Source organism: Pongo pygmaeus, chromosome 20, assembly GCF_028885625.2.
Source record: "Pongo pygmaeus isolate AG05252 chromosome 20, NHGRI_mPonPyg2-v2.0_pri, whole genome shotgun sequence".
Classification (NCBI taxonomy): domain Eukaryota; kingdom Metazoa; phylum Chordata; class Mammalia; order Primates; family Hominidae; genus Pongo; species Pongo pygmaeus.
The window spans coordinates 8565227-8588374 of NC_072393.2; the positions used below are offsets into that span (position 1 = coordinate 8565227).

The window sequence follows — 23148 nt, forward strand, 5'->3', positions numbered from 1 at the left end:
TTTCAGGCATGAGCCACCTTGCCTGACCCAGACGACACTTTCTTTAGGCCCCATGGAGGAGACTGAGGCACATGCTCTCCAAAATCTCCTCTTCCAGGAAGCCTGCCCTGGTTGCTCTCCTTTTAGCCTGACTGAATTTATCTAGTGCCTTAAACACCCTGGCTTTCTCAGGCTCACTCTGTCTCTATTCAACACATCTCTGCAAAAGAGTAGTCTGACAGATAGGAGTGATGGCAACTTGGAGCCACCCATTTGGTGAACTCATGGTCAGATAAGACGTGTCTCCTCCTGGAGGCAGAGTCTTTTCTCTGTCAAAAAAAGACTGAGTCTTTTCTCTGTCAAATGAACAGGGGACAAATGTAAAGAAAGAAACCCAGATTCAGAGCAAAAACCACCAGAGCAAACAAAGCTGGGAATTGAAGTATTTTTGGTTTTTTTGAGATGGGGTCTCACTGCGTTGCCCAGGCTGGATGGGGTGCAGTGGTGAGACCATGGCTCACTGCTACCTCTGCCTGCAGGGCTCAAGTGAGCCTCCCACCTCGGCCTCCTGAGTAGCTGGCACTACAGGCACACACCACTAAGCCCAGCTAATTTTTTGTATTTTTGGTAGAGATGGGGTTTCACCATGTTGCTCAGGCTGGTCTTGAACTCTTGAGTTCAAGCAACCTTCCTGCCTCGACCTTCCAAACTGCTGGGATTGTAGGCATGAGCCACCGCTCCCAGCCCGGGATTGAAGTCTTTAAAGTGGACTGTGTTTGCCAGTGGATTCCAGGGATACAGGCAGGGAACAAGCAGAAGTGTCCACATGGGCAACTGTAAGGCAGAAGTGGAGCCAGTCTCTCCTGGCAGTACTGGGGAGCCACGGAATGTTCTTGAGTGGGGTCGGGGGGGGGGCGGTGGAGGTGCATGATCAGATTCTGGACATGCTGACAGCTAGAGGTTGTTGAGGGATGCCCATGGGCATTAAATAAGCCCAGCCTTTGGCATGGGGGTAGATCTGGGTTCTGATCCTGACTGGGCGAACAGATGCTGCTGTGAGTCTCCACTGTCTCATCTATAAAAAGGGAGAGGCAGCTCCACTTCCCAGGGTTGATGAGAGGATGAACTACTTTGGGGGAATAAGGTGGAATGGGAGGCTGGTGCCCCTCCCCAAGCCTGAGTGGTCGTGAGGATAGAGCCAGGCTGAGGGGCATTTGAAAGAATTAACACGGCCGGGCATGGTGGCTCACACCTGCAATCCCAGTGCTTTGGGAGGCCGAGGCGGGCGGATCATCTAAGGTCGGGAGTTTGAGACCAGCCTGACCAACATGGTGAAACCCCATCTCTACTAAAAATACAAAAATTAGCTGGGTGTGGTGGCGCATACCTGTAATCCCAGCTACTCGGGAGGCTGAGGCAGGAGAATTGCTAGAACCCAGGAGGCAGAGGTTGCAGTGAGCCCAGATTGTGCCATTGCACTCCAGCCTGGGCAACAAGAGTGAAACTCCATCTCAAAAAAAAAAAAAAAAAAAAAAAAGGAAAGAATTAACACTCACTGAGCATCTATGCTGTGCCTGGTTTGGGGGATGTAGATCATTGATACTGGCAGCCATAATCACACCATCTCAGTGTGGGGTAGGCTCGAAGGGAAACGGAGGCTGGAGAAGTATAGCAGCTTCCTTAAGGACACTGGACTAAAGATACAGGTATTGTTTCCAAGGGTGTGGGATTTGAACCTGGGTCTATTCAACAGCAAAGAACAGGTTCTTGGCTGGGCGCGGTGGCTCACACCTGTAATCCCAGCACTTTGGGAGGCTGAGGCGGGTGGAACACCTGAGGTCAGGAGTTCGAGGCCAGCCTGATGAACATAATGAAACCCCGTCTCTACTAAAAATACAAAAAAGTAGCCGGGTGTGGTGGTGCATGCCTGTAATCCCAGCTACTCGGGAGGCTGAGGCAGGAGACTCACTTGATCCTGGGAGGCAGAGGTTGCAGTGAGCCGAGATTGCACCACTGCACTCCAACCTGGGCAAACAGAGCGAGACTTGGTCTTAAAAAAAGAAAAAAAAAAAAAAGAACAGATTCTCGCCTCTATCTACACGCACAGGAGGCTGGGCTGGTGCTGAGAAGGATTTTTTCGTTTTGTTTTGGTTTGGTTTTTGAGACAGGGTCACTCTGTCTCCCAGGCTGGAGTGCAGTGGCAAGGTCATGGCTCACTGCAGCCTTGATCTCCTGGGCTCAAGTGATCCTCCTGTCTCAGCCTCCTGTGCAGCTGAGACTACAGGCACATGCCACCACGCCTGGCTAATTTTTTTTTTTTTGAGACAGAGTCTTGCTCTGTCGCCCAGGCTGGAGCGCAGTGGCATGATCTTGGCTCACTGCAAGCTCCGCCTCCTGGGTTCATGCCATTCTCCTGCCTCAGCCTCCCGAGTAGCTGGGACTACAGGTGCCCGCCACCGCGGCAGCTAATTTTTTGTATTTTTAGTAGAGACGAGGTTTCACTATATTAGCCAGGATGGTCTCAATCTCCTGACCTTGTGATCCGCCCGCCTCGGCCTCCCAAAGTGCTGGGATTATAGGTGTGAGCCACTGCGCCTAGCCACGCCTGCCTAATTTTTAAATATTTCATAGAGACATGGTCTTGCTCTGTTGCTCAGGCTGATGTCTATAACTCTTGGGCTCAAGTGATCCTCCCACCTTGGCCTTCCAAAATGCTGGGATTACAGGTGTGAGCCACTGTGCCTGACCTGAGAAGGGTTTTGATAAACAGCTGGGAGAAAGGGTGCACCAGCCAGGGTTAACTGTCTGGGGAAAGGTGTGGAGGTGTGGCTGCAGCAGGGACAGAGAATGGAATGCAGGGGTAGTCAGGGCTTCAACCCCTCACACTGCTCCTGGCCTGAGTAGTCAGCATGAATTCCCTGCCTCCCTCCCTCCCTCCCTTCCTTCCTTCCCCCCTTCCTTCCTTCCTTCCTTCTTCCTCCCTCCCTTCCTTTCTCCTTCCCTCTCTCCCTTCCTTCCTTTCTCCCTCTCTCCCTCCCTTCCTTCCTCCCTCTCTCCCTCTCTCTCTTTCTTTCTTTCTGTCTCTCTCTTTTTTCTTTCTTTCTTCTCTCTTTCTCTCTTTCTTTCTTCCTTTCTTTCCCTCCCTCCCCTCCCCTCCCTCCCTCCTTTCTTCCCTCCCTCCCTTCTCTTTCTTTCTTTTTCTTTCTTTCTTTCCTTCCATTTTTTCTTTCATTCTTTCCTTTCTTCCCTTCCCTTTCCCTTCCTTCCTTCCTTCCTCTTTTTTTTCTATCTTTTTTTTGTTTGCTTGTTTGAGATGGAGTCTTGCTCTGTTGGCCAGGCTGGAGTGTAGTGGCGCGATCTTGGCTCACTGCAAAATCTACCTCCCGGGTTCAAACGATTCTTCAGCCTCAGCCTCCCGAGCAGCTGGGACTATAGGCGCGCACCACCACACCCAGCTAATTTTTGTATTTTTAGTAGAGACGAGGTTTCACCGTATTGACCAGGCTGGTCTTGAATTCCTGACTTCGTGATCCACCCACGTTGGCCTCCCAGAGTGCTGGGATTACAGGCATGAGCCACTGCACCCGGCCCTTCCTTCCTTTTTCTTTTTTTTTCTTTCTTTTTTTTCTTTTTTTTTTTTTTTTTTTGAGACGGAGTCTCACTCTGTTGCACCTAGGCTGGAGGGCAGTGGCGCAATCTTGGCTCACTGCAAGCCCCGCCTCCAAGGTTCACGCCATTCTCCTGCCTGGCTAGTTTTTTTTTTTTTTTTGTATTTTTAGTGGAGACGAGGTTTCACCGTGTTAGCCAGGATGGTCTCGATCTCCTGACCTCGTTATCCACCCGCCTCGGCCTCATGAAGCACTGGGATTACAGGCATGAGCCACCGCACCCGGCCCTTCCTTTCTTTTTCTTGTCTTTTTTGAGACAAGGTCTCACTCTGTCACCCAGGCTGGAGTGCACTGGTGTGATCATACCTCGTTGCAGCCTCAAACTCCTGGGCCCAAGCAATCCTCCTGCCTTGACCTCCTGGGTAGCTGGGCCTATGGGTGGAAGCCACTGGGCCCAGCTGGGAGATTTTAGTTTTGTTCAGTGTGCTAAGAGCTCAACACTTTGTTTATTTTAAAAATTTATTTACTTATTTACTTTTTTGAGACAGGGTCTTGCTCTGTTGCCCAGGCTGGAGTGCAGTGGTGCAGTCATATCTAACTATAGCCTTGACATCCGGGCTCAAGTGATCCTCCCACCCCAGCCTCCTGAGTAGCTGGGACCACAGGCAAGTACCACTGTGCCCAGCTACTTAAATTTTTTTTTTACAGATGGGATCATGGGATCTCCCTATGTTGCCCAGGCTGGTCTCTAACTCCTGGGTTCAAGCAATCCTCCTGCCTCAGTCTCCCAGAATGCCGGGATTACAGGCATGAGCCATGGTGCCTGGCCAAGTTAAACATTTTGGAGGCTCACTTCATTGAAAGTCATGCCGGTGGAGGTGTTAAAAGTGACCTGTAGGTGGGACTGTCATACTTGTGTACAGGTGGGAGCACCTGGTGGCTCTCCTGGGCCTTCTTGGACCGCTGACCTTAGCACCTTCTTTCCTTCTTTCCTTTTTTTGTTTTGATACCGAGTCTCACTCTGTCGCCCAGGCTAGAGTGCAGTGGTGTGATCGCAGCTCACTGCAACCTCTGCCTCCCGGGTTCAAGTGATTGTCCTGTCCCAGCCTCCCGAGTAGCTGGGACTACAGGCGCCTGCCACCATGCCCGGCTAATTTTTTGTATTTTTAGTATGGATGGGGTTTCACCATGTTGGTCAGGCTGGTCTCGAACTCCTGACCTCAGGTGATCCACCTGCCTCGGCCTCCCAAAGTGCTGGGATTATAGGTGTGAGCTACCATGCCTGGCCACTTTTTTTTTTTTTTTTTTTTTTTTTTGAGACACAGTCTTGCTCTATCGCCCAGGCTGGAGCGCAGTGGTGAGATCTCAGCTCACTGCAACCTCTGCTTCCCGGATTCAAGCGATTCTCGTGCCTCAGCCTCCTGAGTACCTGGGATTACAGGCGTGCACCACCACGCCCAGCTAATGTTTTGTAATTTTAGTAGAGACAGGATTTTTCTTTTTCTTTCTTTCTTTCTTTTTTTTTTTTTTTTTTTTTTGAGATGGAGTGTCTCTCTTGTTGTCCGGGCTGGAGTGCAATGATGTGATCTCAGCTCACTGCAACCTTCGCCTCCCGGGTTCAAGCGATTTTCCTGCCTCAGCCTCCCTAGTAGCTGGGATTACAGGAGCCAGTCAACATGCCCAGCTAATCTTTTTGCATTTTTAGTAGAGATGGGGTTTCACTATGTTGGTCAGGCTGGTCTGGAACTCCCGACCTCAGGCGATCCACCTGCCTCAGCCTCCCAAAGTGCTGGGATTACAGGCGTGAGCCACCGTGCCTGGCTTGAGACAGGGTTTTTCTGTGTTGGCCAGGCTGGTCTCAAACTCCTAGCCTCAGGTGATCCACCCGCCTTGGCTTCTCAAAGTGCTGAGATTATAGGCTGAGCCACTGCGCTTTGGCCTGACCCTAGCACTCTCATATTTGGACACACGTTTTATTGTAAGGTCTTCATTACAGGCAATCACATTGATTCTTTTTGAAACTATGGGAGTCGAGTGTGTCCATTGTCTGAGGTTAACATCGGAATTTAAAGGAGGCCTAATTAGGTGTTTTTATAAGAAGTGGGTGCTGGCTGGGCATGGTGGCTCATGCCTATAATCCCAGCACTTTGGGAGGCCAAGGTGGATGAATCATTTGAGGTCAGGAGTTCGAGACCAGCCTGTCCAACATGGTGAAACCCCGTCTCTACTAAAAATACAAAAATTATCCAGGCGTGGTGTCAGGCGCCTGTTATCCCAGCTACGCAGGAGGCTGAGGCAGGAGAATCGCTTGAACCCGGGAGGCAGAGGTTGCAGTGAGCCAAGATCGTGCCACTGCACTTCAGCCTGGGCGACAGGAGTGAAACCCTGTCTTGAAAACAACAAAAAAAGAAGGAGGTGCTGACTGGGATGCACTGAGAGCCCCTGGGGTGCGTTGGGAGATGACAGAATCTTGGGGAGCAGTGGCATGGAGGGGTTGAAGTTGACACCCACCACAGACTGGCTGAGTAGGAACTGCCAGGGAAGTCAGAGGCAAAACCTGGACCGGGCCGGGGAGGCCCAGTTGGGACGAGGGTGGGTTAGGAGCCATCGACTCAACCCTGAAGAGCGTCTGAGCTCACTGGACACTAAGAGCGGCGCCAGGGTCAGAAGCAGGACTGGGAGGCTAGGAGGTATAGACAGGAATGAGGATCTGGCTGAGAAGGGGAAGAGGGAGAGAGGCTGTGGGGGAGAAGTGGGGTCAGGGGAGCCCGTGTTTCCTGGTTTTTTTTTTGTTGTTGTTGTTTTGAGACAGAGTCTTGCTCTGTCACCCAGGCTGGAGTGCAGTGGTATGATTTCGGCTTACTCCAACCTCCGCCTCCCAGGTTCAAGTGATTCTCCTGCCTCAGCCTCCCGAGTAGCTGGAATTACAGGCGTCCGCCACCAAGCCCAGCTGATTTTTGTATTTTTAGTAGAGACGGGATTTCACCATGTTGGACACGCTCATCTTGAACTCCCAACCTCAGGTGATCTGCCCACCTCAACCTCCCACAGTGCTGGGATTACAGGCATGAGCCACCGCGCCCGGCCAGAGACAGGGATTTCACTATATTGGCCAGGCTGGTCTGTAACTCCTGACCTCAAGTTCAAGTGATCCACCTACCTCAGCCTCCCAAAGTGCTGGGAGTGCAGGCGTGAGCCACCACGCCCGGCTCATTTCATTTTCAAGATGGGGTGACCAGATTGTTGATGAGAAGAGACAATAAAAATTGTGGGCAGGTTGGGTGCAGTAGCTCACGCCTGTAATCGCAGCACTTTGGGAGGTTGACGCGGGCAGATCAACTGAGGCTGGGAGTTTGAGACCAGCCTGACCAACGTGGGGAAACCCCGTCTCCACTAAAAATACAACATTAGCCAGGTGCGGTGGCGGGCACCTGTAATCCCAGCTACTCGGGAGGCTGAGGCAGGAGAATAGCTTGAACCTGGGAGGCAGAGGTTGTAGTGAGCCAAGATTGTGCCATTGCAAGCTAGCCTGGGCAACAAGAGCGAAACTCTGTCTTAAAAAAATAATAATAATAAAAATTAAAAAATAAATAATTGAGGGCAAAGTGGCATCATTCATGGGCCTAGTGGGGCAGGAGCAGGGTCGTGAGTGGTGAGGGTCTGTTCTTTTTCTAAACAAGTATTTGGGGAGAGGCTGGGGACAGGCACAGCTGTGTCAGTGGGTGGGGACACGGGAAGTGCATTTTGTCTCTGAAGAGCTTAAGGGTGGAGATTGGGTGGAAATAACAACAATAGAAAACAATGACAACAACAGTTAACACCTGGCCGGGTGGTGGCTCACAGCTGTCATCCCAGCACTTTGGGAGGCTGAGGTGGAAGGATCACTTGAGGCCAGGTGTTTGAGACCAGCCTGGGCAACATAGTGAGACCCCCGTCTCTGCAAAAAAAAAAAAAAAAAAAAAAAGAAAATTAGCCAGGCATGGTGGTATGCGCCTGTAGTCCCAGCCACTCAGGAGGCTGAGGCAGGGGGATCACTTGAGCCCAGGAGTTCGGGATTACAGTGAGCTATGATTGTGGCAGCACTCCAGCCTGGATGACAGACGAAGACCCCCCAAAAAAAACCCAAACACCATACTAGCACTTATTCTGTGTGCCAGGCTCCGGTCTAGGTTTTTTTTTTTTTTGAGACGGAGTCTTGCTTTCTCGCCCAGGCTGGAGTGCAATGGCATGATCTTGGCTCACTGCAAGCTCTGCCTCCTGGGTTCATGCCATTCTCCTGCCTCAGCCTCCCATGTAGCCGGGACTACAGGCTCACACGGCCATGCACAGCTAATTTTTTGTATTTTTAGTAGAGATGGGGTTTCACCATGTTAGCCAGGATGGTCTCGAGCTCCTGACCTCATGATCCGCCCACCTCGGCCTCCCAAAGTGCTGGGATTACAGGCGTGAGCCACTGCGCCTGGTCTATGCTTTTTTTAAAAAAAATTATTTTTATTTATTTAATTTAATTAATTTATTTATTTTTGAAACAGAGTGTCGCTCTTTCGCCCCGGCTGGAGTGCAGTGGCATGATCTTGGCTCGCTGCAACCTCTGCCTCCCTGGCTCAAGCGATTCTCCTGCCTCAGCTTCCCAAGTAGCTGGGATTACAGGTGCATGCCACCATGCCCAGGTAATATTTGTATTTTTTGTAGAGACGGGGTTTCACCATGTTGGCCAAGCTGGTCTCAAACTCCAGACCTCAAGTGATCCACCCGCCTTGGCCTCCCAAAGTGCTGGGATTACAACCATGAGCCACCACAACTGGGCTTTATTTATTTATTTTGATATATATGTTTACAAACAGAGATAGAGTCTCGCTATGTTGCCCAGGCTGGTCTTGAACTCCTGAATTTCAAGCAGTCCTCTTGCTTCAGCCTATGAAAGTGATAGGATTACAGGCGTAAGCCACCGGCCGAGCCTGGTCTAAGCTTTTTATGTGAATTACTTCATCTTATCCTTTCAACACACGCTGGCTGAGGTCAGTCCTATCACTTGTGTCCAATTTTTTTTTTTTTTGAGATGGAGTCTTGCTCTGTCGCCCAGGCTGGAATGCAGTGGTACGACTTTGGATCACTGCAACCTCCGTCTCCCAGGTTCAAGCAATTCCAGTTCTCTGCCTCAGCCTCCCAAGTAGCTGGGATTATAGGCACCCACCACCATGCCTGCTAATTTTTGTATTTTTAGTAGAGACGGGGTTTCACCATCTTGGCCAGGCTAGTCTTGAACCCCTGACCTTGTGATCCACCTGCCTCGGCCTCCCAAAGTGCTGGGATTACAGGCGTGAGCCACCGCGCCCGGCCCACTTGGTCCATTTTTTTTTTGAGACAGAGTCTTGCTCTGTTGCACCCAGGATGGAGTGCAGTGGCACGATCTCAGCTCACTGCAACCTCCACCTCCTGGGTTCAAGCAATTCTCCTTCCTCAGCCTCCTGAGTAGCTGGGATTACAGGCGCCTGGCTGATTTTTGTATTTTTAGTAGAGACAAGGTTTTACCACATTGGGAACGCTTATCTCAAACTCCCAACCTCAGGTGATCCTCCTGCCTCAGCCTCCCAAAGTGCTGGGATTACAGGCGTGAGCCACTGCACCCATCCTGGGTCCATTTTATAGAAGAGAAAACTACAGCACAGAGAGGTTAAGCATCCTCTTGAAGGACACACAGCAGTGCAGAGAGGACCTTGGGGAGGACCCACGAAGCTGTCCTTCCCCAGCCCGGTCTGTATCAGAGATCGCCGGGGTTGCTGCTGAGGTAGATGAGGATGGGGTGGGGAGAAGATGGGTCATGTCTACAATTTCCCCTTTGGGGGTCAGTGCAGGCTTCAGCCTGCCAGGTCACTCAGGCTGAACTGAGACCCAAGGCCACTTCCCCTCACTGGGGTCAGCTGTGTCTGGCTAGGCCCATCAGCCCTCCTGGCTCTCCCGGCTCTGACGACTTGGTTCCTCTTCCTGCCCTTCCCCTCTTCCCTCATCTGGCAGAGTGGCCCTCTTCTCTTACCATTCTCTCCCTCTCTGTCCTGCCCCAGGCACTAGAGGCCCTCAGACACTCCATGCTCCAGCCAACTGTAAAATCACAGGCTGGGCCGGGCGTGGCGGCTCACGCCTGTAATCCCAGCACTTTGGGAGGCCGAGGTGGGTGGATCACGAGGTCAGGAGATCGAGACCATCCTGGCTAACATGGTGAAACCCCATCTCTACTAAAACTACCAAAAATTAGCCAGGCGCGGTGGCGGGCGCCCGTAGTCCCAGCTACTTGGGAGGCTGAGGCAGGAGAATGGCGTGAACCCAGGTTGCGGAGCTTGCAGTGAGCTGAGATAGTGCCACTGCAGTCCGGCCTGGGTGAAAGAGTGAGACTCCGTCTCAAAAAAAAAAAAAAAAAGAAAAAAAAAGAAAAAAAAATTAATCACAGGCTGTTTGCATCGAAGGGAGAGAGGGTTTTGCTCAAGTGAATACCGTGTGGGGAGGATAGTCGAGAATTTTGGCATGTGATGGATTGGGGTCAAAGCCTGGCTTGACAGTTGACTGACTGTGTGACTCTGGGGAGGTCACTTCTCTTCTCCAAGCCTCAGTTTCCCCTCTTTGCAAGTGGATTTGGCCGCGCATGGTGGCCTGTAATCCCAGCACTTTTGGAGGCGAGACAGGCAGATCACTTGAGGTCAGGAGTTCAAGACCAGCCTGGGCAACATGGTGAAACCTCGTCTCTACTAAAAATACAAAAATTAGCCCGGCGTGGTGGCGGGTGTCTGTAGTCTTAGCTACCCGGGAGGCTGAGACAGGGGAATTGCTTGAACCCAGGAGGTGGAGGTGGCAGTAAGCCGAGATTACGTCATTGTACTCCAGCCTGGGCAACAGAGCGAGACTCCATCTCAACAACAACAACAATAACAACAACAAATAACCAAATGGATTCCATAATGACCCTTGTGTGGGGTCTCTGAAACGAGTACAGGAGCGAACAAAGAGAAAAAATGCACCAAGATGCCTCAGGAAATGTCATCTGTGACCTTGAGAGGATTTAAGGCATCAGTGTTGGACAGAAAGCCTGGTCAATACATACTTGTTGAATGAATGAATGAATGAATGAATGAAGTCCCATTGGGATGAGACTGCCCCCTGCCCTGTCTCCCAGATATCTCTCTCATTGTGTGGCCTCCAGGTCTCCATGGGTCAAGTCAAAACTGTTTGTTTGTAAGTCTCTTCCTTGGGGGTGGGGATTCAACAAAGAGCTTGTGGTCACAGTTGACCACAAGCTGAATATGACTCAACCTGCTGGAGCTCTTGTGAAAGGCAGTCAGGGGCTTGAGGTGGTTGGGGTAGGAAGGACGGGTAGCTTCTTCCTTCAGCTCTTCAGAGAGGTCTCTCTACCCCAAGGCAGAAGGCAGACTAGGGCAGGCGGGGACAACCTTCCTGGTATCACACCAGGGAGGGGCTGTTTGTGGTGAAAGTGATGGTGCCTATGGGGCTAGGGGATGTGTGCCATGGAGGGAACACACTTCCTGGGCCCCTACTGTGCATGGAGGTAGGTGGAGACCAGGCTTAGGTGGACTAGGCCCAGAACCTGCCCTTGGGGGGCTCAGTGTTCCCCAAGTGGTGTCTCAGTTGCCCAAAGGAGACCACGGCTGGAGGGTACTGTGGAGAGGCGAGAGGGCTTCCTGTAGAAGGCAGGTCTTGCAACATGAACTTTCCAGGCAGCATCAGTGGTGGCTGCAAGAGACATCAGCCAGAGAGGCCTTGGGTGTGTGGTGGACACCAGGATTCTAGTCTGTTTGGAATGGAGGGTCATGGTCCTGGAGGGATAGACAGCCCAGGCCATGTGGGGTCAGCACATAGTCCTGCTGGCCTCTCATCGCTTAGGAGGACAGGAGGCTGTGGTCAAGGTGCCTGTTATTTTTTTTGGACAGGGTCTTGTTCTGTTGCCCAGGATGGAAGGCAGTGGTTTGATATCACTGCAGCCTTGACCTCCCAGGCTCAAGCGATCCTCCTGCCTCAGCCTCCTGAGTAGCTGGGACCACAGGTGCACACCACCACGCCTGGCTAATACATTTTTTTTTTTTTAGATGGAGTCTGGCTCTGTTGCTCAGGCTGGAGTGCAGCGGCATGATCTAGGCTTACTGCAACCTCTGCCTCCCAGGTTCAAGTGATTCTCCTGCCTCAGCCTCCCAAGTAGCTGGGATTACAGGCGTGCACCACGCCTGGCTAATTTTTGTATTTTTAGTAGAGACCAAGTTTCATCATGTTGGCCAGGCTGGTCTTGAACTCCTGACCCCAAGTGATCTGCCCGCCTTGACCTCCCAAAGTGCTGGAATGACGGGCACTGGGATAAGCCACCGCACCCAGCCACATTTTTTTTTTTTTTTTTTTAAATAGAGATAAAGTCTAACTATGTTGCTTAGGCTGGTCTCAAACTCCCGGACTGCTGATCCTCTTGCCTTGGCCTCCCAAAGCGCTGGAATTACAGGCGCAAGCCGCTGCGCCTGGCCAAGATGGCTGTTAATAGTGTGGCCTTGGGAGTCACCGAGTCAAAATCCTCTTTCACTTTAGGTTGTATGGGCAGCTCACCTAACCTCTCTGCCTCAGTTTCCTCATTTGGAAAATGGGAACATCGAGGGGTGCAAATCTCACAGGCTGCTCTGCAGATTCAACGAAGCAAAGGTTGTCCAGTGTAAATGCTAGCCTTCCTCACTGTCCCCATCAACGGTGGCGTTGAGCTGGCCAGGAGGAAGGGCTGGAGGAGGGAGCTTTTGCAATTCACCCCATGGGCTCCAGGCTGTCTGCTTTTTCTGGGCGTGATGAGCAAGAGCTCTAGATTGAAGACAGCAACCAAACAGCCACTTCCTTCCTCACCCAGGTCCTGCGAGCTGTGGTTGCCGGGAGGAGAGCTAAGCCTCCGTAGCTGCTTCTGGAGCCAGCTCTCAGCTCCCAGACCCTGCCCTGGTGCCTGGGGGTGGCCCTGGAGCCTTGCCCCAGCTCAATGGGGCTCTGGGGCCACACCCTGCATCCATGCACTGTGCAAACAACATTCTCACCTCCAAAGGCTCCATCCCTCGGGAGCAGGGGGACTGGACTCTGTTTCTTTTCTTTTCTTTTCTTTTTTTTTTTTTAGATGGAATATCACTCTGTTGCCCAGGCTGGAGTGCAGTGGCGTGATCTCGGCTCACTGCAACCTCCACCTCCCGGGTTCAAACGATTCTCTTGCCTCAGCCTCCCGAGTAGCTGGGACTACAGGCAACCGCCACCAGGCCCGGCTAATTTTTTTTTTTGTATTTTTTTATTTTTAATTTTTTTGAGACGGAGTCTCGCTCTGTCACCCAGGCTCCTGGAGTGCAGTGGTGCCATCTCGGCTCACTGCAAGCTCTGCCTCCCGAGTTCACGCCATTCTCCTGCCTGAGCCTCCCAAGTAGCTGGGACTACAGGCGCCCGCCACCATGCCCGGCTAATTTTTTGTATTTTTAGTAGAGACGGGGTTTCACTGTGTTAGCCAGGATGGTCTCGATCTCCTGACCTCATGATCCGCCCGCCTTGGCCTCCCAAAGTGCTGGGATTATAGGTGTAAGCCACCGCGCCCAGCCCCTGTATTTTTAGAGATGGGGTTTCACCATGTTAGCCAGGATGGTCTCGATCTCCTGACTTCGTGATCCGCACGCCCGGTCTCCCAAAGTGTTGGGATTACAGGCATGAGCCACCACGCCCGGCCTTTGTATGTGGGGACCCTTGTCTTTCTGGATCTGGGCCCTTTGTCTCCTCGCTGGAGATTGCTGACAGTCGGTGGCTACCGCCTCAAATATCTCCACGCAGAAGCTGGAGCTGGGGAACCCTGGTCTTGCCCCTCCTGCTTTTTGGGGAAGATCCTCTGGGATGTGGTCCCCAGCCCCCAAGACAGAAACCTGCCTGTCTCTGATTCATTGCTACATTCACTCTTTGCATCCAATCAATTATGGGCATTTTTTTTTTTTTCCCTCTGAGACAGAGTCTCACTCTGTTGCCCAAGCTAGAGTGTAGTGGTGCGATCTCAGCTCACTGCAACCTCTGCCTCTGGGGTTCAAGCGATTCTGCTGCCTCAGCCTCCCAAGTAGCTGGGATTACAGGCACATGCCACCCCGCCTGGCTGATTTTTGTATTTTTAGTAGAGATGGGGTTTCACCATGTTGGCCAGACTGGTCTCGAACTCCTGGCCTCAAGTGATCCACCTGCCTCGGCCTCCCAAAGTGCTGGGATTACAGGCGTGAGCCACTGTGCCTGTGCCCAATTAGTGGTCTTACTGATTCTTTCTCCTAAATTCCTTTTGACTCCCAGCCTTTCCTGTCCATCCTCATGGTCACTGATTCCGGACCCAGCAGCCACTTCACTGGTCTCCCTGCTTTGTGGCTGTATCTTATTTATTTGTTTAGAAACAGGGTCTGTCTCTGTTGCTCAGGCTGGAGTGCAGTGGGGCCATCACAGCTCACTGCAGCCTGGAACTCCTGGGCTCAAGCGATCTTCCCACCTCAGCTTCCCAATTAGCTGGTACTACAGGTCCATGCCACCATGCCTGGCTAACTTTTAAATGCTTTGTAGAGATGGGGTATTGCCATGTCTCCCAGGCTGGTCTCAAACTCCTGGCCTCAAGTGATCCTCCCACCTCCGTCTTCCAAACTGTTGGGATTACAGGCATGAGCCATTGTTCCTGGCCCTGTGACTGTACCTTAGAAACAATCACTTTTGGCCAGGCGCGGTGGCTCACGCCTATAATCCCAGCACTTTGGGAGGCTGAGGCGGGCAGATCACGAGGTCAGGAGATTGAGACCATCCTTGCTAACACGGTGAAACCCCATCTCTACTAAAAAAATAGAAAAAATTAGCCAGGCATCGTGGTGGGCGCCTGTAGTCCCAGCTACTCGGGAGGCTGAGGCAGGAGAATGGCATGAACCTGGGAGGTGGAGCTTGCAGTGAACCAAGATCGTGCCACTGCACTCTATCCTGGGTGACAGAGCAAGACTCTGTCTCAAAAAAAAAAAAAAGAAGAGACAATCACTATTATCCTCACATCACCACCATCACCAACCAAAGGCAACCAGTGAACGTCTTCACTCTCTCTCCCACCCTTCTCAAAGACAAACAGAAACTGCTGATAACTCCAATACCATCATGACTAGCCAATGTCAGAAAGGTATCATGAGCAATTCTAGCATCAGCCTTCCTTACATTCTCCCACAATCACCACCACCACCACGCTATAATAACCAACCACCATCTAGTCATCGGCCAGGCACAGTGGCTCACACCTGTAATCTCACACTTTGGGAGGCCGAAGCGGGTGGATCACTTGAGGTTAGGAGTTGGAGACCAGCCTGGCCAACATGGCGAAACTGCGTCTCCACTAAAAGCACAAAAATTAGCTGGGTCTGGTGGTAGGTGCTTGTAATCTCAGCTACTTGGGAGGCTGAGGCACGAGAATTGCTTGAAGCTAGGAGGTGGAGGTTGCAGTGAGCCGAGATTGCACCACTGCACTCCAGCCGGGGTGACAGAGTGAGACTCTGTCTCAGAAACAAAACAAACAAACAAAAATACTAGCCATCAACAACCACACATAACCAACTACCATTAGCAACCCCAGAAAGCAGCAGTCACCAGTCCTATCCTGTTCAAAAACCAACATTGAACCAGCACCACCATTGCTGATCATCATCTTACCAGAAACCAACAATAAACTACCAGCAGCAAATGAACGCTACTACCAACACTCTTCCTCTCCAAATAACAGCAACCACCGACGGTCATCATTCCACTGGTCACCAAGCATCTCTGGCATTTCCAGCTGAAAACAATCTGCCACCAACGAACAACATTAAACACCAACCGCCGCCACCACCAGCCCACCCGCAAGAGCCATTATCACCACGAACCTGCAACAAGAAACAGCCACAACCACCACCACAACCAATGACACCAACAACCCAGCAATGACCACTTGCAGCAACTCCTCCCCAATTACCATGATCATCACCTCCGTCCATCCCCATTGCTGAATCTAGAAATGACTGGACATCCCAGCTAATGGCAGCTACCAGGGATCAAGTGCATGTTATGTGCTCTGTAAAGCAATGGTCCCCAACATTTTTGGCACCAGAGACCGGTTTAATGGAAGACAATTTTTCCATGGACGGTGGAGTGGGGCATTAGATTTTCTTTTCTTTCTTTTCTTTTTCTTTCTCTTTCTTTCTCTTTCTTTCTTTCTTTCTTTCTTTCTTTCTTTCTTTCTTTCTTTCTTTTCTGTCTCTCTCTCTCTCTCTCTCTCTCCTCTTTCTTTTTCTTTCTCTCTCTCTCTCTTCCTCTCTCTTTCTCTCTCTCTCTCTTTCCTTTTTTTTTTTTGAGATGGAGCCTTGCTCTGTGGCCCAGGCTGGAGTGCAGTGGCGTGATCGCGTGTCATTGCAACCTCTGCCTCTTGGGTTCAAGTGATTCTCCTATCTCAGCCTCCTGGGTAGCTGGGGTTACAGGCGTGTGCCACCACGACTGGCTAATTTTTGTATTTTTAGTAGAGACGGGGTTTTGCCATGTTGGCCAGGCTGGTCTTGAACTCTTGACCTCAGGTGATCCGCCCGCCTCAGCCTCCAAAAGTGTTGAGATTACAGGCATGAGGCACTGCACCCTGCCAAGGGCATTAGATTTTCTTTTCTTTTCTTTTCTTTTTTTTTTTTTTGAGACGGAGTCTGGCTGTGTCGCCCAGGCTGGAGTGCAATGGCGAAATCTTGGCTCACTGCAACCTCCACTTCCCGGGTTCAAGCGATTCTCCTGCCTCAGCCTCCCAAGTAGCTAGGATTACAGGCACGTGCCACCACACCCAGCTCATTTTTGTATTTTTAGTAGAGACGGGGTCTCACCACTTTGGCCAGGATGGTTTTGATCTCTTGACCTCGTGATCCGCCCGCCTCGGCCTCTCAAAGTGCTAGGATTACAGGTGTGAGCCACTGCACCCGGCCGGGCATTAGATTGTCATAAGCAGCATGCAACCTGGATCCCTCGTGTGCGCAGTTCACAACAGGGTTTGTGATCCTGTGATAATCTAATGGCGCCCCTGAGAATCTGAGAGGAGGTGGAGCTCAGGCTCGCTCGCCTGCCACTCATCTCCTGCTCTGTGACCTGGTTCCTAACAGACCATGGCCCGATAGCAGTCCGTGGCCCCGGGGGTTGGGGACCCCTGTTGTAAAGGACTTCAGAAATATTGTTTCATTGAATCCTTCAGCGATCCTCCTGGTATTCACCACTTCTCCAGGAAGATTTCAGCATCCCCAGACAGAGGTGGGTGTCATTTTTTTCTCTTCTATCATCCTCTGCGATACGGGCGGCCCCTCCCAGACCTTGTCTGCCAAGCCGACTGTTGACTAAGCATTTTCAGAGGGCTTCCTTGGGGAGGGGTTGCCTTTCTTTCAAGTAGCAAATCACTTCCTGTGTTCTTTTGATCAAAGCCCTGCCCATCCCAGGACCTAAGCCTCCCTGGCTTGCTTCTCATCTTGGAAGAATTCCCACCCCAACAGTCTCAGAGCTCCAGCTGATGGTTTGGGTGTGAATTCCGGGATGCCCAATTTCTCATCAGCTTTCCTTTTTTGAGATGGAGTCTGCTCTGTCAGCCAGGCTGGAGTGCAGCGGCAGGATCTCAGCTCACTGCACCCTCCGCCTCCTGGGTTCAAGTTATTCTCTTGCCTCAGCCTCCTAAGTAGCTGGGATTACAGGCGTGTGCCACCACGCCTGGTTAATTTTTTGTATTTTTTAGTAGAGACGAGGTTTCACCATGTTGGCCAGGCTGGTCTCGAACACCTGACCTCAAGTGATCTACCTGCCTCAGCCTCCTAAAATGCTGGGATTACAGGCGTGAGCCACTGTCCCTGGCCCTCACTGGCTTCCTGAAAGAAGGTGTTGTCTCTCAGACTAACCTCTGCCTCTTGCAGAGGCAGGACCACCTCTGCCTCTTGCCCTGTGTCCCTGACTCCACCCTGGTAAGCTGTACCTGCCAAGAACCCTGCAGTGGCTGCTGTCACAGCCACATGCTCTCATCCTCATTGACTGAATGATGAGAAATGAAAGCTGAAGTGGTCTACACAGCAGAGAGCTGTGGGGTGGGGTTTATAGTCAGCCCTGGCCACCTCTTACTTTGCGTCTTATGGTGCTGCGATGCTGCTAGGAATAGCCCCATGATCACGACAGTCTCCCCATTGCCACCATCAACAGACCTCATACTCGACAGGCAGCAACACCTCTGGCTGCCATCATTGTCTTGGGATAAGGGACGGCCACCAAAGGGTGGCATGGACGTATTCAGCCTCTCCTGCCTCTGCTGCAGCCACACCACCTGTCACCAGCACAGGGAGGGCGTCACTCCACCCCATCGCCTGTTAGACTCAGCTTCCCATCTCAGCCGAGGACTCTGTGGCAGAACCCACAGACCTTGAGAATGTTGCAACTGAAAGACCCCTGAAGAGCAACTTCCGCATCTAGACGGATTTCCAAATATGACATCTGTGGGAACCGGGGCCAAGAGAGGAGAAGTGACTGGCCCAAGGCTACACAGGGAGACGAGGGACTGGGCTGGACTGGGAAGGGGCTCCCTTAATTTGCAAGCAAAGGAGGGTATGTCCTTGTCCCTGCAGACTCTGTGATTCTCCCTGGGCCACCTTCTGTCTTCCAGGTCCTGCCCTATCCTTGGATCTCCGTCGACCACCCTGGCATCCCCACCACCTACAGATGGGAGCTTGCTCCCTGGTAAGGGATGCTGGAGGCACCTAAGCTGCACTGAGAGACACCCCGCCCCCACAGAAGTCCACCATGCCCCTCCCCTCACCCCAATTTCTGATGGTCATTTTCAGGACACCTCCACCTGGCTGGTGTCTCTCATCTTTGCATTTCCAGATCCCACCCTTGAAGGACTTACCATGGTGGGGGGCTGGTGTCTGGGCTCCTGGAGGCACCTGAATGGGTCGTGATGGAGGCGCAGGTTCAGGGGGATCTTGGGGGTGGCTTGGGCATGGCCCTGCTTCTGCCCGTTCACCGGACTCCCGGCTTTAGTTCCTCTTACAACAGCCCCTTCTCACTTCCTTTGGCGGGAGGGGCCGAGGCCATGGGGGAGGGAAGCTGGGTGTAGAGGGGGCGGGGAGCTGGCTGTTTGGGGCTCTGAGCCTGAAGGGAGGGGTCAGAACTTGATGGCAGCCACTACTGGACCTCAAAGTCCCCTTCCCCAACTCCTTGGGGACAGGGCTGCTGCAGGAACATTTGAGTCAGCTGGCTGCAGGACCAACCACCTCTTTTCAGGGTGATTCAGGAAGCATTTGGGATTCCCGCTTCTCTTTTTAAAACCAAGGAAGGGGCCCAGGGGAGGTGGCTCACGCCTGTAATCCCAGTACTTTGGGAGGCCAAGGTTGGAGGATCGCTTGAGTCCAGGAGTTCGAGACCAGCCTGGGCTATATAGCAAGACTCCATCTCTACAAAAAATGAAAAGAAAAAAAAATTAGCTGGGCATGGTGACATGAGCCTGCAGTCCCAGCTACTCAGGAGGCTGATGTGGGAGGATCGCTTGAACCTGGGAGGTGGAGGCTTCAGTGAGCCGTGATTGCGCCACTGCACTCCAGCCTGGGTGAAAGAGTGAGACCCTGTCTCTAAAAACAAACCAGAAAAAAACAAAAAAACAAAAACAGGGAAGGGTCCCTTCTTCAGCTGTGTCTGCTCTGAGCATCCCTGGGCAACCTCCCTTATTATTATTATTATTATTATTATTATTATTATTATTATTTTGAGACAGTGTCTAGCTCTGTCACCCAGGCTAGAGTGCAGTTGTGCAATCTCAGCTCACTTTAATCTCCGCCTCCTGGGTTCAAGCGATTCTCCCGCCTCAGCCTCCTGAGTAGCTGGGATTACAGGTGCCCACTGCCACACCTGGCTAATTTTTGTAATTTTAGTAGAGACGGAGTTTCGCCATGTTGGCCGGGCCGGCCTTGAACTCCTGACCTCAGGTGATCCTCCCAACTCGGCCTCCCAAAGTGCTGGGATTACAGGCATAAGCCACCATGCCCAGCCCAACCTCCCTCTTTAGATGACCCTCAGAAGTCACACGTGTTTGTGTGCAGAAGTGGAGGGTACTGGGAAGCAGGTGCATCTGAAAGGTCCCTGACTTTGGATGTCACATCTAGATTTAACAGCCTCCAGCTTGGCCACTTCCTGGATGACTTAGTCACTCCCTTTTCTCATTGTAAAATGGGAACGTGGGTCCCCCCCAGCAGAGCCTGGCTCATGTACGTGTGAGCCCATGAGCTGGTCTTTGGGACACCAGCCAACCACCTGAGGCTCCTCTTGACATGTGAGGAAATGGCAGTTCTGAGAGGTTGTTACTTTCCATACCACCCAGCAAGGAGGTGGCCGAGGCAGGACCCGACACTGGGAGACCCTGGGGGACCCATGTTCAGATCCATCTTTGTTCCGGGGCGATAAACCCGCATCCCCCTTGAAGATGTTAATATGCAGCGCCCCTAGTGGCCACAGCTAGGAAGGAGCCCGTCTGTGCTGGAATCTCCTGAGCGAGTTTGTAGAATTGACGGGCTTGGTGCATGCAATTCTCAGCAATTCTCAGGCACTCAAGAGTGAATATGAATGGGTAGGAGGACCCCACTTTGTTGGGGGCCATCGGGGGGGCTTCTAGGAAGAGGCAACGTTTGTGCTGACACCGACGAGTAAGCTGGAGTTAAAAAAGGTAAAGAGGGGCAGGAGCGTGCACCTGGCCAATGCTAACCGCTCGAGCAAAGGCCCAGAGATGGGAAAACCATAGGGCAATCGAGGAAGTTCAGGGAGGCTGGTGTGGCTGGAGCATGAGGAGTGACGGGGAGTGTGATGGCCAGGGTGGCAGATGCTAGACCGTGTGGCTTTAAGAGCCTCTGTGAGGGCCAGGCATGGTGGCTGATGCCTATAATCCCAGAACTTTGGGAGGCTGAGGTGGGAGGATCGCTTGAGCCCAGCAGTTCCAGACCAGCCTGGGCAACATAGCAAGACCTCGCCTCTACAAAAAATTTAAAAATCAGCTAGGTGTGCTGTTGCACCTATAATCTCAGTTATTTAGCAGGGTGAGGCAGGAGAATCGTTTAAGCCCAGGAGTTCAAGGCTGCAGTGAGCTGAGATCGTGCCTCTGAACTCCTCCAGCCTGGGCTACAGAGTGAGACCCTGTCTCAAGAAAAAAAAAAAAAAAAAAAAAGCTTCCACAAGAAGCGGTTGTACTTTTCTCCTAAAATCCCTGGGTTCCTGTCTGCAATGTTAAAAGTCCCCTTCTGGCTGGGCACGGTGGCCCATGCCTGTAATCCCAGCACTTTGGGAGGTTGAGGTGGGAGGATTGCTTGAGCCCAGGAGTTCCAGACCAGCCTGGGCAACATAGCAAGACCTCGTCTCTACAAAAAATCAAAAAATCGGCCGGGCACGGTGGCTCACGCCTGTAATCCCAGCACTTTGGGAGGCCGAGGCGGGCGGATCACGAGGTCAGGAGATCGAGACCATCCTGGCTAACACGGTGAAACCCCGTCTCTACTAAAAAAGTACAAAAAATTAGCCGGGCGTGTTGGCGGGCGCCTGTAGTGCCAGCTACTTGGGAGGCTGAGGCGAGAATGGCATGAACGCAGGAGGCGGAGCTTGCAGTGAGCCGAGATCGTGCCACTGCACTCCAGCCTGGGCAACAGTGCAAGACTCCGTCTCAAAAAAAAAAAAAAAAAAAAAAAAAAATTAAAAAATCAGCTGGGTGTGGTCGTGCACGCCTGTAGTCCCAGCTATTCAGGAGGTGGAAGTGGGAGGATCACTTGAGCCCAGGAGATCAAGGCTGCAGTGAGCTATGATAGGCATAGCTGGGCGACAGGGACGGTCTCAGGAAAAAAAAAAAAAAGTCCCCTTTTGGCTGCTGGGTAGACCTGGGAGAATGAGTGGTCCTTTCCAGACCTGGGTGGGGGCCACTGGATGCACTGACACACACACCGCATTTCGTAGAAATCTACACAAGACAGAACTTTATTGATGTAGGGCTTCCTGGCAGGAGTGTGTGGGCCCCAGGGCAGGGTCTGTAGCACCATGAGGGGGTGGCCTGGATGTCGGGGTGCCCCTGGGGCAGGCAGGGCAGAGGTTGGGGTGGATCCTCCCACTGGTCAGGTCAGGGGAGGGTGTCAGGGAGGTGGTGCTACCCCCCCTCTCCCATAGCAGACACAGACTCCCCCCCAGCTCGGAGTGGAGGGGTAGGGCAGTGCTGGGGAGCAGGGCACCGGCAGACCCCCTCCCCACCCCTACTCTTCACAGTACATATTCCGATCAAAGGAGGGGGGGAGTGTTGGGGACTCCCTAAGGGTGGGTGCAAAGGGTGCTGGGGTGAACAGCTGTCCCCTCCCCAGACCCACCCTGGAGGGGGTCTCACTATGTGAACTGGAAGGGGAGGATGCTGAAGAGGGGCTCGGGGGGGATAGCCAGCCCCTCTCCATCCCCCAGCCAGGGCCCTGCAGGGGTTCCCAATAAATAACTTCCGGCTCCGTCTCACCCTACCCTCCCAGTTCCCGCCCCCCCCCCCCCCCCCCAGGCTCCCTCTGGCCGGCCCGCTGCAGGGCGGGCGGCGGAGACCCCGCCAGCTGTGGCTCTGGGTGCCGCGCGCCCCCTAGTGGCCCTGGCAGGTTTTGCAGCACATCTGGCGGAAGTAGGCTCGGCTGCAGAACTGAAATTTGAGCACCAGGGGGCAGTAGGCGACCTTGTTCACATCCTTGCACTCTGCGGGGACGGGAGAAGGAAGGAAAATCAGGTCTTAGCCGCCCTGCCCGCAGGGCTGCACACACGACCTGCAGTGCTTCCTGGCCAGTGACTTTCTGTGTCTTAGTTTCTTTCTTTTTAAATTTACTTTTTTTTTTTTTTAATAGATGTTATCTTGCTATGTTGACCAGGCTGGTCTCCAACTCTTGAGCTCAAGTGATCCTCTCACCTCAGCCTCCTGAGTAGTCGGGACTACAGGTGTGAGCAAACCACGGCTGACTTCTGTGCCTTAGTTTCCTCAACTATCAAAGGGGGGCTTATAATAGTACCGATGTGACTAGGCTGTTTTGAGGATTTAAGAGAGAGAGTGTAGGGTTGGGGGCCAACACAGATACATTAGTAATGAGAAAAGGGCTGGGTACAGTGTGTCATGCCTGTAATCCCAGCAGTTTGGGAGGCCAAGGCAGGAGGACTGCTTGAGCCCAGGAGTTCGAGACCAGCCTGGGCAACATAGTGAGACCACTGCATCTACAAAAACTAATTAAAAGAAAAAAATAGGCTGGGTATGGTGGCTCATGCCTGTAATCCCAGGACTTTGGGAGGCCGAGGCAGGTGGATCACTTCAGGTCTGGAGTTTGAAACCAGCCTGGCCAACGTGATCAAACCCCATCTCTACTAAAAATATAAAAATTAGCTGGGCGTGGTGGCGGGTGCCTGTAATCCCAGCTACTCGACAGCCTGAGGCAAGAGAATTGCCTGAACCTGGGAGGCGGAGGTTGCAGTGAGCCGAGATCGCACCACT

General features: G+C 52.3%; 2 protein-coding genes across 5 annotated transcripts in view; both read right to left on the reverse strand.

The window, feature by feature from the left end:
• The window catches only part of MYO1F (myosin IF), a 57229-nt gene extending 38568 nt beyond the window's left edge, over positions 1-18661 (reverse strand). Inside the window, exon 1 of the mRNA XM_054461543.2 lies at positions 18526-18661. Within this exon, the coding sequence (XP_054317518.1) occupies positions 18526-18528 (3 nt within the window). The 5' untranslated portion in view covers positions 18529-18661. The remainder of the gene's footprint in view (positions 1-18525) is intronic.
• Positions 18662-22182: 3521 nt separating this feature from the next.
• The window catches only part of ADAMTS10 (ADAM metallopeptidase with thrombospondin type 1 motif 10), a 30056-nt gene continuing 29090 nt past the window's right edge, over positions 22183-23148 (reverse strand). For all 4 annotated transcript variants that reach the window (XM_054461546.2, XM_063658430.1, XM_054461547.2 and 1 more), the window contains one exon: positions 22183-22367. In XM_054461546.2, the coding sequence (XP_054317521.2) occupies positions 22258-22367 (110 nt within the window). In that variant the 3' untranslated portion in view covers positions 22183-22257. The remainder of the gene's footprint in view (positions 22368-23148) is intronic.